At 35.3% G+C, this 20,560-nt stretch overlaps 1 protein-coding gene across 1 annotated transcript in view; it reads right to left on the minus strand.

Moving 5' to 3' along the window:
- The window catches only part of calcrl2 (calcitonin receptor-like 2), a 54,057-nt gene extending 36,069 nt beyond the window's left edge, over nt 1–17,988 (minus strand). Inside the window, exon 1 of the mRNA XM_059333809.1 lies at nt 17,905–17,988. Within this exon, the coding sequence (XP_059189792.1) occupies nt 17,905–17,954 (50 nt within the window). The 5' untranslated portion in view covers nt 17,955–17,988. The remainder of the gene's footprint in view (nt 1–17,904) is intronic.
- Between the last annotated feature and the right edge of the window lie 2,572 nt (nt 17,989–20,560).

Consider the following 20,560-nt stretch of genomic DNA (forward strand, 5'->3'; position numbering starts at 1 on the left):
TCTGCTGGCTGGGTTTGGTCAAGTGGACGTAACAAGAGGGGGCTCGTCTGGGATTTGGAATACACCATAAGGTGTGATTCACTTAGCGACCTCTGTTTGTTTACAACAAGCACCGGAAACTCTGTGCACAGTTGGCCATGCTGGTTTGTTTACAATAAGCGGCGGACGCTGTGGACAGTTAGCGCCGGCGGCCCCAGTTGTTGTGGATGCTGCTACAGCAGCTCTACTCCTTCCATCTCAGCGTCTCCTTCCTTATTGTTTACGTTTAGTGCGTCTCCCACGTTTAATCCGTCGCGTATGTGATCACGGTCTAAACTGTCGCTATGCGATTAAGCAACAATCAAAAACCATACGTCACCTCTAGAGTCTCGTAAATCCCGACTCATGTGTAGGAAACGTTTACTCATAATAACACAGCAGAACATGAAAAAAGGCAACTTGCAGATTGAATTCTAAAAATATTAACGTGAGTATCAACCTTCAAAAATCCACAATCTGTGTAGTTCACTCAAAGCTTCTGCCAGGTTCTGAAACCAACTGCTGCAGAGGATGAAGGAGCTGCTGCAGTCTCTCTCAGGGAACAAAGAGCTCAAGGCCAGTGATGTTTCTCATTAATGTGTCTCTATATGCAGAAATCACACACCAAGAATCATACACACAACAATCACAATAATGAAACAGTCCAACTTTTAGAAACATACTTTTGAACTAAAAATGCTCCCAAGATCCTGATGCTACTTCAGAAGGGTTTAAAGGCAAAGACATGGAAATTCTGACAAAATGAACAAGTGATTACATGTCTTTTGATTTAAACAAAGGAAGAAAGAATATATAAAGACTTGTATTTAAGCCTTGGGGTCCTTTACATTTAGAAGGAGACAAATCTCAGCTGAAGAAATTTAACACACATCTTCTGAGCCAAAATTTTAAGCCAGTGTCAGCTGACTTTTTTCCTCTCTAAAATAAAGTGAGTTTTAAACAGAAATTCAAAATAAAAGACTGGCTCCAATTATTTTCCTCTTTCTGTGTACTATGTGTTCTTGCGGGAAATGACCTCTTAAAACAAGATAAATTATCTAACACTTCTAAATCTAAAGGTTTTTTTTATCTTGGTAAGAAACAAATAATCATCAGGTCACTCTGCTCGGGCCAGTTCATCACTGCTGGCAGCTTTAATTTATCTCGTTTTAAGAGTTAATTTCTTATTTTAAGTATTCAACATGCTTATTTCTAGATTTAATAATCTTAATTTAAGAAATCTTGTCAAGTGAAATTATCTGTCCATGCAGCAAGATCATTTCCCTCAGATTTTGTGTTTTTATCTTGTTTTAGACACACCTTTTTTGCAGTGTGACAGCGTTTTTTTCCGAGGAGGACAGTCTTGAATATACAGTACGTGTCATTGTGGCCATAAGATATGCATATTGACATCATTTTTATCTCATACATAACAAACAGCATTTTTTCTCAAGCCGAGGCTCACTTGTGTGCATACTAGCGACTCCTCAACAGACAACAAAGTGGGAAAATAATCTCAATAATTTATAAAAAGCTTTTCTGGCTACAAAGCATCTTGTTCTGGCCTTCATTTCCTTTCAGTGTTGACAGTGTCGTCCCTCTGTAATATTTTATTAATTCTTGAAGTTATTTACTGATGAACAGCTGCAACTGTTTGTACCCTGGCTGTCTCTGGACCTGCACCCACCCTCTAAATCAATTAGTGACGTCCTACATTTCCCAGAATGCTTTTGGAAAACGTCCAAGAAATGGTCGTTTTCCATTCAGGATCAGTGGAGAAACTGCTATCTCTGCATCTTCTGCAGTGGATTTCCTCCAGTGTGATTGTTAAATTTAGATCACTGAAACTTGTATCAAATGCCACCGTGTCTGCTACTAGGGTTGTCAAAAGTATCGATACTCAAAAGTATCTCATTTTCAAAAGTATCGAGTATCTGAAGCTTGTTGTCATAGTTGCAGTTTCTTTTTGCACAACTGTTTTTTATTATAAATATTTAACCAGTGGTTCTGTTCATTTTTACATGTTGCATTTTTCTTGTTTCTTCTTAACCAACATTTGACATCTTCATTGAGCCTGATTGTGTTTTGAAATAATTATTTTTTAAAAATTGTTGGTTTTTTTAAATTTCTTTTAGGTTCTAAATATTGATCCAGTAAATGAAAGAAGAAAGAGATAAACAATAATAATAATAATAATAATTGTCAGGTCATACAGAAGAGGTTGTGCTGAAAAAATATCCATTTTTTCACCCAGCATGGTAAACATTTTATGTGTTAGAATGAAAAGTATTAAAAAACTGACAAAATAGCCTCCAAAGGGTTAAAGGATTTCAGAGTGAGTTTTCTATATAAGGAGTCTTAGTGCACATTTATGTCTTTTTTTAATCCTGCTCTTCTTGATTCTAATGGCCACAAACTGAAACCTCAGTGTGAGAGTCACGCTGCTCTCATGGGGTCAAGGGTCATCAGATGGGACGATGGGAAATCTAAACATTGCTGCTTTGCTGCACCAGATTTAGCTTTATTGGCCATTGCACCCAGTCAAATGGACTGCAGATGCTGTTGTGACGTAAAACAGGATTTGTCCCGACCCTACAGGTCATCACTGCCTGAGGTACAGTAGGAGCAGCAGAAACTTAAAAGAAGGCTTTTCATACTAAACATACACTATTAACATATGTTTTGCAAGAGGAGAATTCTCTAGACCACATTGCAAAAAAGGTGTGTCTAAAAACAAGATAAAACACTAAATCTGAGGGAAATTATCTTGCTGCATGGACAGATAATTTCTTAAATTAGGATTGTTAAATCTACACTCAAAAAAATGTTTTGTTGAATGAACATAATTTTATTATGACAAGTGGTTGCACGTAATAATTTCATCTGAATCTAGATATTTTTATTATGTTGACTGGACTGTACATTTCAAGTACATTTAAAAAAAATTATATTATGTAATTCTTTCTCAATCATTTTGAGTTCATTTTACTCAAATGTTCTTAGTATTTCCAATTAAACCCACTTTAAATGAACTTAAACAAATTGTGTATGTTTTTTAAATATATTGTACTCTTTCAAATCAATTAAAATGTTTAAATTGTACCTTTTTTTATTAAGTTGATTCTAATGAATTTATCTTGTTTTATTTCTTATTTTAAGCGTTTAACATGCTTATTTCTAGATTTAATAATCTTAATTTAAGAAATCTTGTCTACACCTTTTTTGCAGTGTGGTATTTTTTTTGCAGGGTGTAAGGAGTTAGCTGCAGGGATATGAAAATGTGCCTTTTAAACGCTGTAATTTAATGCAGTTTTGCAGAAGTATTGAACTTCATTTAAAAAGTCCAGACACATGAATACACACTCAGCTTCAGGGAGAACAGAACAAAAGCCAGGGCTACAAAACTCAAATGAGAAAACCTTGTGGCCTAAAATGACTTCAGAGAGCTGGAATCCATCTGCTGCTGCTACCAAGAAAAGAGTTAGTGAGTTAGACTAATCAAATGATGTACTTTTAAGATAAGAAACAAAAGAACAAGGAGAACATACACACTGTACTGCTGCAGAGCTAACTGTTAGCCTGTTAGCAATTTGCAGACTGGATGCTAAGGGCTAAACATACCCTCCGGCTCTGCAGCTGGGAGAGACTGCTGCAGGAGGACTGTGCCGCTTCGATTCGTTCTTACTCTTCTTAACGAGCCGACGGCCCCTGCTATGTCATTCTGGCTGCTTGCTGCTTGCCCTCCTTCTCCTCCTCTTCTTCTTTTCCTTTTACTGCCCCACAGGTGACAAATAGAAGTTTGGGTAGCTCACAAATCTCGCAAGACTGATTTTTAACATGACGAGAAATATCGTCAAGTTTAATTCCGCAATCTCGTCACACCCCTATTATTTGTTCAAATAGATATGTTAATTTTCCCCATGTTTTTATGTAATTTCAAAGTTCCTAAGCTAATAAGTTTAGAGCCCAATTAGACACTTCTATATTATTATTTTGTGTTGAGCTTGGAGGCGACTGTGTACAAAAACAAGTGTTTCTATTAGAAAACCTCATTTTACTGCAGCATGGTCTGATAGTCTGCCTCGCTCAGTCCTGGTTCTGGGTTTCCAGTAACTCACTTCCCTCCAGCAATCAGTAGCAGTCGATGTTTGCTCACAGGTAGTGGGCAGAACCTCTGATGCTGGCTGGGGGAGAGGTTGCTGCTAATGGATGCCATGCTTTTAACCTCCCACTGGAGTTCAAATGCCTCACTCTGGATCTCTGACTGCAGGGCAAAGGCGCCAGCAAAGCCTTATCTGGGTCTGTCCATGGTGGAGGTGCTGCTGGAGTCTGAGTCTGATTTTTCAATAGTTTTAGTTTTAATTTCATTGTGAATTTTTGTTTTCAAATTCAGTTAGTTTTAATTCGTTTTTAGAGTGAGTTTGCTAGTTTTAGTTGAGTTTTTATTAGTTTTATTGCCTTTATTTCCTTTGGGTTTATCCAAATTATCTTTGCACCAATAAGGTTATTAACTCTTACAGTTACGGGTGTTTTGTATTTTGGTTGGACTGTAGACACCCCAGTCTCAGTAAACATATTTACCATGTGTTCCTGCATGTTCAGACCAGCAGCTATTTAGTTGGAACTAAATAAATACATTTCATATCAACCAAAAAGGATTATGCAGTGTTGCCCCAATATGTATTCTGCAGCCGCTGCAAAAAAAAGTGATTTCTAATCTAATTTTTTCTAATCTCATGGTTCAATTGAACATTTTCAGTTGCACACAGTGAAAGCACAACATCCAAAGTTTAGCGAGTGTTGCGCCGGCAGTCGAATCACTACTCACTGCAGCCGCCGTAGCCAACTTGGCATAGCACCCACCGCTTATTGTAAACAAACAGGCATGCTAACTGTACACGTGCTGTCAGCCGCTGACCATAAACAAACCGGCATCGCTTACTGTGCACAGAGTGTCCAGTGCTTGTTGTAAACAACTACAGAGCTAACTGTTAGCCTGTTAGCACTGTGCTACTGCGCAGCACTGCTGCTGTTCTGTTGCACGTCACTATCGTCTCCTTCCACCTCGTTCAGCAACACCAGACTTCACTATGAAAGGGTACGAATATCAGGCCTTAGCAGGATCACTATGAACACCCTAAGACAAAAAGCAGGCACAGATTTTTCCGGCAATATATTGTGACATTTGCATGACCGCACTATGAAAGGAGCTAGTGCGTGTTCTCATCTGCTCATTGAGACCTTCATCGTTCAATAAGTACACTGCAAAAAAGGTGTGTCTAAAAACAAGATAAAAACACTAAATCTGAGGGAAATGATCTTGCTGCATGGACAGATAATTTACCTTGACAAGATTTCTTAAATTAAGATTGTTAAATCTAGAAATAAGCACGTTGAACACTTAAAATAAGATTAATTAACTAAATTAACTAAATTATATAATAATTAAGTTTTTTTATCTTGGTAAGAAACAAATAATCATCAGGTCACTCTGCTCGGGCCAGTTCATCGCTGCTTGCAGCTTTAATTTATCTTGTTTTAAGAGTTAATTTCATATTTTAAGTATACAACATGCTTATTTCTAGATTTAATAATCTTAATTTAAGAAATCTTGTCAAGTGAAATTATCTGTCCATGCAGCAAGATCATTTCCCTCAGATTTAGTGTTTTTATCTTGTTTTAGACACACCTTTTTTGCAGTGTAACTTTCTGCACTGACACTGACCTCTCCCTCTTTCTCTAGTTCCTCTAATAAGCTGCTGTGGTTCACTGGTATAAAAGTCAAACAGAGTCCCAAGTGTAGCTCTCCATGGAGAGAAGTATGTTTGTGTGTCTGTTGCTGCATGTCTCACATTATTCCTATTTATTTGTATCCCAGCAGGGGATCCAGAAAACCACAGACCTCAAGAGTGTGTGTGTGTGTGTGTGTGTGTGTGAGGGAAGGCAGAGGAAGGATGAAGGTCGAGGAGGATGCTGTTACCTTCCTCTGTCACGCTGCAACCACTTCCTCCCTTCTCTCCCCTCTGCACTCCTAAACAGCCCAACAGGTTAAAAATAAGCCATTGTTACACATACACAAAGGGACATGAAGGGACTTTCAGTGAGGGGACAGAGCTAAAGACCCAGTGGCCTCTTAATATAGAAACACAGTTCTCCTGCAGATGTTTTTTCTTTGGGGACATAATATGCAGTTTAAAAAGGTAATAAATTGTAACATATCACAATACTGGGCATATTGTGAAATTAGTTTAAAACCACAATGATGATGATCATATCGTGACTAAGGTATCATATCATATCATATCATATCATATATCATTAGGGCCACGGGGCAATCGCACCGAGCAAAGCCCCGAGCACTACTGCTATACTGTGGATTTTTTCTTCTTCCTCTTTCGGACGCAATGTCGTCCCGCTACTAGTCCTACAACTTAAAGAGTTGCAGGACAAATTATATATCAAAACATGCAGTTTGAACAGGATCGGTGTGCTATTACTTTTCTCTACAGAATACGAATATTTCGCGACGTAACTGCCCAAAATTTTGCATTGAGATGAATGGGACGGCCGAAAAAAAATGAGCAAAAAACAACAATAATTGGAGATATTTAAACGTCTACTTCTCCGGCATAATTTCACCTAGAGACTCCATTTAAACTTTAAACAGTAGACACAAGTCTTGTGTATCGGTGTATTAATCCACGTTTCGATAGGTCATATAGTTTTTTATCAATCCCTGTTCAATGACCATGATCATTTTGGAGAAATTCTGAGATTATAATGGGTGTGTATTGCATGGAATGTTCGTGTCACAGTGTGTGACATCATCGCCAGAGTGTAGAGGGAGAGAAAAAATTGTCAAAAAATAAATTTGAAAACTGCGCTCCAGGCCGCAAATTTCACTCTACAGAAATAATTTATACATAGAAACGTAGGAAAATTTGTCCTCTCACTCACAATCCTCTGGTAAAGCTGTCAGAGTTATAGTTTGGGCGTAGGACGCACAGATGCGCCACCGACACGCACCAACAGCCTCATTGGCTCCCATATTAAAAACGCAGGAAGATTTCTGAAAAAGGGAGATGTAACAGTTTTTTTTAGATCGCTCTAACAAAGCTATTTTTTCGTTTTTCTTAAAAAAAAAACATATGCAGATGTTCCGGAAGAACTCAGGACGCTTAAAGTGAAGTCGGATCAATGATAGGTATTATGGTTTTGCCAAAAATGCTTTCTGTTTGAGGCCAGAAATTCCAGTCTGTCCACCTCTGGCTGCTGTAACTGTTCTGGAACATTCAGGTGGCAGTTAATTCTGTTGATTGCTTTGATCTGATTGCCTTTGATCTTTGATGTGATTACAGTTACAGATACACACACACACACATGCGCGTAAGCGCGCACACACATACACATGCTTCAAACACACACGCGCACACACACACACACACACACACACACACACACACACACAAACAGGTAACTTTATGCGATTTTCGCTAAAGACACAGTAACAAATGCGCGCATAAGCATGCACACTCCTCCAGATACACGTTTCACACACACACACACACACACACACACACAGGTGGTTAAAGGCCATAGTTTGAATTCTCTGAAGACTCTCATAGTGTCCACACACCGGCAGTAGCCCCCGTGGCCCTTTCAGAATTTCCCCAGAGGAAATTTTCTAGTATCATATACCATATCGCAGCTACTTTAGAAATGCAATTCACAAACAACTTTGCACTAACCGAGTTTGCAGGACAGTGAGAGTCAAAAACCAGTCAACACACAAGATCAACACAAGATCCTGTTATGTAACGACCACAAGGATGTTCAGTTACAGTCAAACAGGGTACATGAACCTGCAACGGTGCAATGCTGCAACACATCCTACGTAAATAATAATGATATTTAGAAAAATGTTCAAAATCGAGGATGCACACCTTTGTGCCATGAGCAAGACACACACGAGATCTGAGGTCAGTCTGACTAACGGTCAGAGATACGTACACACACACACACACACACACGCTTCTTGCTATATAGATAGATTTCTTTATCCTTATCTTTTCTAATTGTTGTGCAAAATAAAAAAACTTAACTTAAAAAACTTCACGTCTTCTGTCCCCAGTGTTTCTGACCTTAAGTTCTGTGGAGAGGACTCTTGACTCTGTCTGATCCTGTAAATTACTCACAAGATTCAGCACGGCCCCAGGATTTAGAGAAACCTAGCTGAACATGTATGACTGATTACCAACTTGGTTATTTTCCCACAGCTGGACCTTAAAATAGCTCCTCCAGCTTGGAGCTATGCCATGCGGTGTCTTTTTGTATATTTTCTTTGTCCCTGGGGCTTTAAAACCAGCACAGGCAGTCACAGCTGAACTCAGAACAGAGATGGCGACCACATCTTAACTCCTCTATCCAGACTGGCTGCAGGCTGCTGAGAGACGAAGATCAGCACCAATACAGCGTCCCCCCACCTATCAATCAGTGTGGGAGTCAGCACATCCTGACACGGTCCTCAGATATGGTCAGACTGACACTACGTTCATCACTAAAGCATCTAATCTCTCTCTTCTTCTTTCATCCCATCTCTCGTTTCATCTTGCTGCAGTCTGAGTGTGTGTGGGGGAGTTAATCAGTTAATCAGTTCCACAGAAATGTTGTTCAGAGAGTAAATATAATTAGTAAATCTGATGAAGAGGATGAAATCAGACTTATTGATGTTTTCAAGTCAGTTATATGTGAAAGTTTATGCAAAAATATCACCAAAGCATCAAAACACAACAGTTTAAATCAACAGGAAATTCAAAATAATGTTAACATAGAACATAAACATTAAAAAAGTGTGTGTGTGTGTGTGTTACTGTCTGTTTGTGTGTGTGTGTGTGTGTGTGTGTGTGTGTGTGTTTGTGTGTTAAGCTAGATATATTTATATATATATATATATACATATATACAGGTGCATCTCAATAGATTAGAATATGATGAAAAAGTCAATTTCCAGTAGTTCAAGTCATATAGATGGAGAAACTTTTCAGAGGCCTACATTTAGTTTTACTTTTTAAAATTGGTCTTTTGTAATATAATTTTTTTGAGACACTCCTCCAGATACACATGCTTCACACACACACACACACACACACACACACATACACAGAGGTAACTTTATGTGATTTTCGTTACACACACACACACACACACACACACAGGTAACTTTATGTGATTTTCGTTACACACACACACACACACACACACACACACACACACACACACACAAATGCGCGCGTAAGCATGAACACTCCTCCAGATACACATGTTCCACACACACACACACACACACACACACACACAGAGGTAACTTAATGTGATTTTCATTACACACACACACACACACACACACACACACACACACACAGGCACAAATGCGCGCGTAAGCATGCACACTCCTCCAGATACACATGCTTCATACACACACACACACACATACACATACACACACACACACACACACACACACACACATTTTAAGGTTAAAGGTCATAGGTTGCTGTATAAATAAATACTTGAAAAGGAATGCTTGTTGTAGGTGTGCTCCTTGTATATAATATAGTATCATAACATTACTAGTATTAATTGTTTGAAATCTCTGAAGAATCTCATCATAGTGTACACAAATTTTCTAGTATTATTTTACTGTTTCTTACAGTATTATAGAAATACAGTGTATAACTAAAAAAAACATTTGTGGGATATTACTGCATTCTCTAAGTATTTCTATATTGTGCTATTGTTACTTTTACTTAACCCTATAAAGCCTGAACTGTGAAATAATTGCCAGAAAATTCTAAATTTTCAAAACTAGAGTGTTTGTTGAACTGGCTACAATTTTTTTTTATTCAATATCAATTTTCATATATGAATTTAATTTGGATCATATTTGATACATCAGGCCTTTTTGTGCAATTTGTTGCTCACAATTTGCTTTTCTTGAACTCACATAATCATATAAAACCTAATATTTTTAACCAAATAAAACTTTGACTTTCCTTTTAACATTTTCCTCAAACATACAAAATATTTTTTTCCATATAAAACAACATCATACATCTGCTGATATGAAGTTTTCACGCAGCAATGACTGATCCACCAGTGGAACCAGCAAATCATTTTTGTTACATCTGGTATTTTTGTGAAATTTGTTGCTCAGTTTTTTTAATCATCAATTCATGTATTCATCAGGTTTTTCAGGAAAAAAAAAATATCACACTGATGATTTAGAGGTCTCAAAAACTTATGTATCAAATATGATACACTTGGCTTTATAGGGTTAAGTAGAATATTCAAGTATGTGATGGCGTCCTGTCATTGTAGAAAGAAAGGAAATCTTTGCCACTCTAACGACTCGCCCTACAAATATTACTATGCACCCTGACGGGTCAGTTATCTTCCCCGGAGTCTAAAATAAGCACATGTTTTTTCAGGTACTTGGAGGGGGGAGGGGGTGGGGGGGCTTGTTGGCTTGTTTGTGTTGTGAAAGGGGGGGATGACCGGAGAGCGGGTTGGGGGTTAGGACCAACGTCGCTGCCAAAACACTTATTAATACACTGATAGCTGCCTGGCGAGAGCAGCCTGTTCCAGTCAAAGACACGCTGGGGCTCGGTGAGGGGGAAGTTTCCCACGGACACACAGACAGACAGATGCATGCTCCGGCTGCACAGTCCTGGATTCATTCTGACAACGGACCAAGGAGCCGGTCCGAGGTCTGAGATCGATGTCTCGGGTGTGAGGATAACGACTTGGCAGCTCTGAGTAAAGGGGGGAAAGGGTATTCCTGAAGACCCTGACATGGAGCCAGTTATAGATAGTAACACACAAAGCAAACATGGAAATAACTTCCACTGCTGCTGAAATAAAAGCTGCTTTGTCAATTTTGCAGAGGCAAGTACAAGGCTGAGGATATTAGGGTATTAAAATAATATATGGTGATGGAATAATATTACATATACACACATATGTAGCACATAGGGCTGGGCGATATGGACCAAAAGTCATATCCGGATATATTTAGGCTGAATATCGATATCCTGATATATTTATCGCAAAGTGAGAGCAAATGTTCAGTCAAAGTCAATATGTATATATAATATATACTATATATATTATAATATCTGCAAGTTTTCTTCGATAAAACTAAGTGCTATGTAGTATGTGCTATGTAGCATTTATATATAAAGCAGCTTGTCTGGAGCAAGGACCACAGTGCAAATTTGAACTATATCGATAAATGCAATATGGTCTAATTCCATATCACATTTAAAAATATTTTGATATATTTTTTATATTGATATATCGCCCAGCCCTAGCTAGTACAGTTTGAATTTGTAAGTTTTCTTCGATAAAACTAAATGCTATGTAGTAGCATAATAGGGCTGGGCAATATGGACCAAAAGTCACATCCCGATATATTTAGGCTGTATATCGATATACGATATATATCCTGATATTTTTATCGCAAAGTGCGAGCAAATGTTCAGTCAAAGTCAAATATGACATGTCACAAGTAGTTTTATTGAAACTGTTTATTTAAATGAACATAAATACTGTATAACAACAGGAGAACCCTTTGATGCACAACATGGGTCTAAAGTGACCTGAAATGTATGAGTTTTTATGTTCTTTATCTTTGCAATAAATTATTTTCATCATTCAGTATTCCAGGTTTTCCTCAATTAGTTTGTTTTTGATCATCATACATCCTAATTTTATGTTCTCCTTTATTTATTTTTTTAATAAAATCCCTTTTTGTATCACTACTCTTCTAATGCACAACATGGGTTAAAAAATGACCCATATCCATTTTTTTAGCTAAGTAGCTTGCTAAGCTAACTACTAAGCTAACTTCTTGGCTAAGTAGTTAGCTAAGTAGATTGCTAAGCTAACTACTTAGCTAACTTCTTGGCTAAGTAGTTAGCTTAGCAAGCTAATTAGCCAAGTAGTTAGCTATGTAATAATACAAAACAGTTTTTCTTCATAAAGTATGAGAGGCAAAATGGAAATAATGATCTGTTGTTATCGAAAACAAGATATTTAAAGAATACTTGGAAAATTCAATCATAAAATAAGTTGATATCAAAAGATATAGCACAGAAACACACAGCAGCATTAAATAACATGGGAAATGAATGAGGGTCATTTTTGACCCATGTTGTGCATTAGAAGGGTTAAAAAAATCAAAGCTCCATAAAGTGCACATTTAAATAAAAAAATATCTAAATAAAAATAGCCTATGGAATAAAAAAGGCCAATGGTGGTATAGTTTGTCTGAAAGTAGCTGAAAAACACTATTATATATGGGTGGTCTGCGGCCTAGAGGTTATGAAATCAGCTTGTTACCACAGGGGTCGCTGGTTCGAATCCCAGGACTCTCGGGTCAAGAACTATTTGTCAAAAAATAGCAACAAATTACCACATTATGGGATGTCCAAAAATTACTTCCTCTTATGTCTATTTTTTGTCAAAAATGGTCAAATTTTAAAATGCCTAAAAAATGCTTAAAACGGGTCAATTAAAGTCTGTTGAAGCATATCAGAGCATCATATGGCCAGAAATGACAGAAAAACACCATATTATGGGATATCCAAAAGTGACCCTTTCAAAATAAAAAATAAAAGTATGTCGATTTTTGTCAAAAATTGTCAAATTTTGAAATGTCTATAAATTCTCAAAAACGAGCTGATTATAGTCTTTTGAAACACATTAAAGAATAGTTTGGCCAGAAATGACAGAAAAACACAATATTATGGGATGTCCAAAAATTACCCTTTAAAAGAAAAAGTATGTTGATTTTTGTAGAAAATTTTCAAATTTTCAATTGTCTAAAAATTCTCAAAAATGGGCTGATTGTAGTCTTTTGAAACACATTAGAGAATAGTTTGGCCAGAAATGACAGAAAAACACCATATTATGGGATGTCCAAAAATGACCCCTTCAAAATAAAAGTCATACCTTTTTGTCCAAACCCTAGTAAGGGCAGCATTTATATATAAAGAAAGAAAAAAAATTTAACTATATCGATATATGCGATATGGTCTAATTCCATATCACATTTAAAAATATATCGATATATTTTTTATATGGATATATCGCCCAGCCCTAATAGCACACATATGTCTCCCTTTCTATATGGATCAGTCGCAGCAAGCGACTTTCAATGAAGAGAGCAACTCCTGTAAGTCTGTCGTGTTTCCTGGTGAAAGATAATGTTTATGCAAAAATGAATGAAAATCACTCTGGAGGAATGCAAATTCTGAGTGAGAATAACAAAGCACCAGTCAGCTCATCCAGCCTGCTGGGAACAGGTTTCAGGTAGCCTTGTGTACATATACAGTCATGGAAAAAATTATTGGACCAACCTTTTTTCTTCAATTTCTTTTTCATTTGAATGCCAGGTACAACTAAAGGTACATTTGTTTGGACAAATATAATGATAACAACAAAAATAGCTCCTAAGAGTTTAATTTAAGAGCTGATATCTAGACATTTAACATGGTTTTCTTGATAATAACCAAAATCATTATCAAGAAAAACATGCAAAATGTCTAGATATCAGCTCTTAAATTAAACTCTTATGAGCTATTTTTGTTGTTATATAAGTGAGTAATTACTTTTTAAAATCATCTGTACCACATCTCCTCTAGCATCGTCCATCTGACAAAAAAAGCACAAAAAATATCACAGTTTTTACTGATTCAAGGCAATATATAATTACATTATAATATAATGAGATGACCAATTACTCTGTAAAAGTGTGAGTGAGTATTTTATTTGGTTCTCAGGGTTATAGGATCTAGATTATGTCCATTATTGCACCTGGGTCCAATGGGAAAGGAATGCTTAACCAACTGCTGGTAGCCATTTTTTTTTTAAATGGCTGCCATGGCAACCGGGGTCTGAATTTGTGATGGCCCAATATCGAGTTTTGTTCCCAATGTAATTATCAATACATCTGCCAAATTTGGTGTTTTTATATAAAAATGATTGTTATGATATATTGAGCTATGCCGCCCCACTAATGGTTTTCTTGATAATAACCAAAATCATTATCAATAAAACCATGTTAAATGTCTAGATATCAGATCTTAATTTAAACTCTTATCAGCTATTTTTATTGTTATCATCATATTCCTCCAAACTAATGTAGCTTTAGTTGTAGCAGGTATTAAAATGAACAAGAAAGTGAAGAAAACAAAGGTGGTCTAATAACTTTTCCCATGACTGTACCTCCATGTCAGCTATTTTACTCTATGTTGGTGCTTTGGAGCAGCTAGAACCAATAACTGTATAAATCACCTACTACTGTTTTTAAACATTAAGTTTGGCAATTTGACAGCCATTATGTTTTATGGAACAAGTTGACGAGGAGGAAGTTATTGACTTAACTCCAGCAAGCAGCATCAGCAATTTAAAATGAACAGCCAAACCTGTAGAGCGTCTTTTAGTACAACCAAACACTGAACAAGAGATCAAAATGTAACAATTAACTTTCATAATCTGAAAACACACTAAAAGTCAAATTTCTAAGAAAAAAAACACACTGTGGTAGCGACCTGTCAATCACAAGGTAGACTCACCCGAAAGAAAACCTGCTTTATTGTCTATTTTACTCTAAATGGAACCATAATTTACGAAAATAAACTTCATGCTGATGGTACTAAACGTCTGAAACTTCGTTCAGATTAAATCTGTAGGAGGAGTTTGTTAAAATATGCGGTGTGGAAATAGCAAAAAATGTCTAAAACGCCATTTTCGATCCAAGATGGCCGACTTCCTGTTTGTTTTTGAGCATGGCTTCTTGAGACTTTTTGGTGCGTCTTCCCATGATACATGGATGTACCAAATTTCGTGTCTCTACGACAAACCTGTTTTCGGGGCTCAATTCTAGGGGGGGCTAGTAGGCCCATTTCTGAAACCAATGACATACGTACATTTTCGACAGGATTGAATTTTGTCCCAAGTTTGGTGAGTTTTGGAATACGATAAAGCCCTCAAAAACGCGATTCATTTGCTGTTATAATAATAAACGGACCAATTTCAACAGGGTCCTCGCACTGTTAGTGCTCTAATAATAATAAATATCAAAGTAATCATAATAAGATATGTCTCCAAATCCTGCAGCCTTAATTCTTATTCTGAATGTCAAATGCAAAAGATATTCAGCCACTGGAATTTACACAGCTGTGTTTAGTTTATTAAACCTCTGAAACCCTCACTCATTCATATTTAGGCTTCTTATTTTAATATGTACACAACTACTGCACCTAAAGTTACAAATAAGATCAAATAGTCTAACTAACATGACTTGTGTCTTTGTGTTCGGTGCTGATTGAAGCTTCTGTGTTAATGACAGGAAACACTAGCAGCTTCTTCCACTGAAACACTAACTCACATCTGAACTGTCATTCACTTTTAACTGTGTGTTGACTTACTGCAGGCTTCCCTCTGTTGACCAAGGACTCATGGGCCATCTGTTGTGTTTCATATTAGTGGAGATAATCACAGCCACGCTCTATTCAACTCTATTCTATTTCTATTCATATGGTACTTAGAATTGCAACCGTAGAAGCAGGCAACCAGCCAGCTCAGGGTGTGACCTTCTCTCAATCTACACTCATCCTCAATGATATACTGATATACCACCATGCAGTTAGACTGCTTTAATATTACTATAAGAACCTTTAGTGCAGGGGTCTCAAACTCAAAATACCTGCATGGGGGCCGCTGGAGGCAGTATCAAAATGACCAAAAAAAGACACAAAATGACCAAAAAAAGACACAAAATGACCAAAAAAAGACACAAAATTACCAAAAAAGACACAAAATTACCAAAAAAGACACAAAGTGACTGAAAAAAAACACAAAATTACTTTAAAAAGACACAAAATTACTTAAAAAAAGACACAAAATGACAAAAAAGACACAAAAATTACCAAAAAAAACCCCACAGAATTACCAAAAAAGACACAAAATTACAAAAAATGACACAAAATTACCAAAAAAGACACAAAATTACTTAAAAAAGACACAAAATGACTTAAAAAAGACACAAAAAATGACCAAAAAAAGACACAATTTAAAAAAAAAAAAAAGACACAAAATGACTGAAAAAAACACTAAATTACTTAAAAAAGACACAAAAATGACCAAAAAAACCCCACAGAATTACCAAAAAAGACACAAAACTACCAAAAAAAGTAATTAAAGGGACCTTCCACACACAACACAGTAAAGTGCCATTCATATAAAACTCACATTAAACTTTCATATCAAGGTGGGGGCCACAAAAAATCGTCACGAGGGCCACAATTGGCCCGCGGGCCACGAGTTTGAGACCCATGATTTAGTGTGTCTGGGGCTCAGTGTTGACATTATTGTGACCTCTATATGGTTTCTGATAATAAACACAGCACTACACTGTAAAAAATGTCTGTAGATTTTACAGTGAAAAACTGCTAAACCATGACAGTAAAAGATGTAAAATGATAAATGGGTTAATTCAGTTTCAGTAATAATGAAACACCGTAAATGTATATATCAGCCAAAACAATATTTTTTTTTACATATTTTTTAAATTACTCTCACTGTTATATGTACTAAACACCATATCTCTAACAAAAATATACTGTAATATTTAATGGTAAAATCTTTAATTTATGCAGCATTTATAAAGTATTTTCTTGTCAATTATATGGCAGAACAGTGTTTCTTTTGATGGAAAAACTTTTTTTTTTAATGGTAAAATTTCTGAAGTTTATATCTTAAACGGGAAATCAACAGTGCTAATATTATGTTACCGTAATATTACAAAAAGGTGCACCGTATTTATTACGGTAAAGTTCTGGCAACAACAGCTGCTGTTTTTTTTTACCGTAAAAACAACAGTTGCTTTTTTGTTTGTTTGTTTGTTTGTTTTTTACAGTGTATGAGATTCTTTTTGTCTTCTTATGGGAACTTGAATTATGTCTGTGGTGGTTAATTATGAATTTGTGGACATCCTAAATTATTTTCTGTTGCACTTGTCCAACTGACAAAAAACAAGAAATAAATAAATGCAAATACAGGCTCGAAACAAGCAAAATTATCTGCCAGTGCAGTAAGTAAATGTTTCTTTGTAAGAATTCTTTAAATAAGTTAAAAAAAAAAAAAAAAAATCCAGGCACTGTAAAAACCAATGATGTCCAGAAATAAATCCAAATATTCTTATTTTGAGCAATTGTGGCTTGAATAGCCCGACTGTAGTAACATTAAAATAAGCCAGAAATACTTAGAAAATAGAATGAAATAACATTCAATCTACATGCAACTAAAACTCAATATTTTAGGTAAAAACTCACCATATTCAACAGTTGAATAGCTTGAAAAGCATGAAAAAGCTCACAATGTCAATCCTAAAAAGAAGTCTTTAAACAATAAGATAATCAAATAAGCACATAATAATACTACTAATAATTAAATAAGCACATAAAGCTATGGTCAGTAGGTAAATTATACTCAAAACAATATAATTAAGATACTATAGTTAGATATGAGAAGAAAATACTTGGTAAGCTTCATGTTTTTTGCAGTGTACTTTCACTTTACAATCCCCATAATGCTGCAAAAGTCAATTAACTTTACTTGTTATATGAAAGTTAGGTGTTTTTTCCTATAATGACAATTATATTGAGTATTTTACAGCCATAGTTCTCTGTCATGATGGTAAAACATCACAGTCTGACTTGTATTGACAGATTTGACACGACCACGTTAAAGTGAAGCTGAAAACAGCTGCAATAAGTGTCACTTTGCACACTTTTAAATGTAAAACAGAGACTCGTTGCTTACCTTTTCTTTGAGTCAGCTGTCAAACTGTCTTTTCCTCCAAATATTCCCATGCTCGCATGATCCGACCAGAGAAGCTCTCATGCCCCTCTGACAACACGGACCAACCCGAGCAGAGAGCTGCAGCAGCCAGTCAAGGTGGGAACAGCCGCAAATACATCACTTCCTGTTAGCACTTTCAAAATAAAATACTCATTCAATTAAATCCAATCCACTTTATTTATAAAGCACAATTGTAGCAAACACAAAGTTTCCAAAGTGCTGCACAACAATAAATAGATAACAGATAAATACAATAAGATAAAATAAATTAAAAATAGGAAAATAAATAAAATGTAAAATATACTGCCTGCACAAAAATAAAATATGCATGTATACAAATAAAATTTAAAATAAAAATAAAAACATTTTAAAAAAATTTAAATATAAAAAATTAAAAAATTAAATGATTAAAAAACTAAAAAATTAAAAAATTAAAAAATAAAAGAATAAAAGAATAAAAAAATAAAAACATAAAATCATAAAATCAACACTCCATTGGGAAATACCAATAAAGAATCACCAGTGGTGACTAAGTAGGTTTACTTAAGTACTGTACTTAAGTACAATTTTGAGGTATTTGTACTTTAGTAGTATTTCTATTTTATGTAACTTTGTACTTCTACTTCTTCACTACATTTTGAGAAAAATATTGTACTTTTTACTCCGCTACATTTAGCTGACAGCTTTAGTTACTTTTCAGGTTGAAATTTAACATAAAAAACATGAGAAATTTAAAGTGATTAAATTTTTATTTATTTATTTAAGCACATAACGGTATATTTAGTAGTTTAAATGAGCCTTACCTTAAGAAAATGTAAACGCTACTTATATGATTGCATCAACAATAATACATTTAGCAATCTGAGTGGATTCATTCTGCATAACAAGTACTTTTGATACTTTAAGTACATTTTGATGCTGATATTTTTGTACTTTTACTTCAGTAAGTTTTGAATGCAGTACTTTTATTGTAGTGGAGTAATTTCACACTGTGTTGTATATAATAAAAATCAATAATATAATGATAGGAACAAAAATAGCTGATAAGAGTTTAATTTAAGAGCTCATATCTAGACATTCAACATGGTTTTATTGATAATTATGAATAAAACCATGTTAAATGTCTATATATCAACTCTTAAATTAAACTCTTATCAGCTATTTTTGTTGTTATCATTAAAATGAACAAGAAAGCGAAGAAAAAAAGGGTCTAATATTTTTTTGCATGACTGTATTATTACATTATTTGTATTGATGCTTTTATGTACGCAGTGTTTTAATTTAAATACTTCATATACTCTTATGAGGTTTAATTTAAAAACAAATGTCTAATTACTTTAAATGTATCATGTTTTTGTTTTTAGGCAAGATAGATCATGATTATCATAATATGATACGATACTGTATACTGTTTTTTATTTTCACATTTTTCCATTCGTGACAAATTCGAAGCTTTTAGTTTGACGGCAAGGAATAACTTCCGGTATGAGCCTTCTGTTTTCTTTCAGTCTGACAGGCCAATTAACATTATTTATTAAGCATAAAAAGGAGCCACAGTGTAGTTTACAACTAAACGCAAAAAAGGAGAAGAAAACAATATTCCCATCTTAGTTTAATTCCAGCAACACGCCGAAAAGCTTTTTTCAGGTAATGCAAGGTGTCATAGGTTATAAAACAAACATATTATCATTATATTAGTTACAGTGCATTGACTGTCTCGACTGAAAAGAAAATAGTGTCTGATTCACATTCTGTTTTGCAGCAGCAAACTTTAGTTATTTTGCTGTGAAGCTCAACAGCGCCACCTGCTGGTTTTATTTGGTTGCAGTTGGACCGTAGCAGTAAATCTATACAGCAACATGTAAAAACAGGAAAATATCAGGAATATATAATGTTATTGACCTTAAATAATGAAGGCAAGTTTATATCAGATCATGCAGTTTGTCAGGTCTGATACTCCTAAATGACAGTCAGTGGTGGAAAGTAACTAAGTACATTTACTCAAGTTCTGTACTTGAGTTTTTCCATTTCATGTAACTTTATACTTCTACTTCACTACATTTAGAGGCAAATATTGTAGTTTTTACTCCACTACATTTAACTGACAGCTTAAGTTACTTTTCAGGTCGAGATTTAGCATAAAACATGATCAAATTAAAATGATGTAATGTACCTCATAACAGTATATTAAGAAGTACAACTACAAAGACAAGCAAAAGGACAAAAAGCATCCAAAAAAAAATACGACTACAAAGAGATGGTAAATAACCAAAAAGAGACAGAAAATTACCAAAAAAACCCCACAAAATTACAACCACAAACAGATGCAAAACATCACCAAACAACAAAATTGTTACACAAAATTACCAAAAAAAAGAGCCACCAAATTAATGGAAAGAGACAAATTAATTACAAAGAATTGCAAACAATCACAGAGAGATGCAAAATTACACCAAATGTTAATTTTGTTAACTATTGCATCAATAATAACCATACAATAATATATTTGGAATATATTGAACAATCTGCATAACGAGTACTTTTACCTTTGACACTATAAGTACATTTTGATGCTACGTATAAAATATGAAATGAAAATATTGTACTTATACCTCCA

Source organism: Centropristis striata, chromosome 5, assembly GCF_030273125.1.
Source record: "Centropristis striata isolate RG_2023a ecotype Rhode Island chromosome 5, C.striata_1.0, whole genome shotgun sequence".
NCBI classification, from domain to species: domain Eukaryota; kingdom Metazoa; phylum Chordata; class Actinopteri; order Perciformes; family Serranidae; genus Centropristis; species Centropristis striata.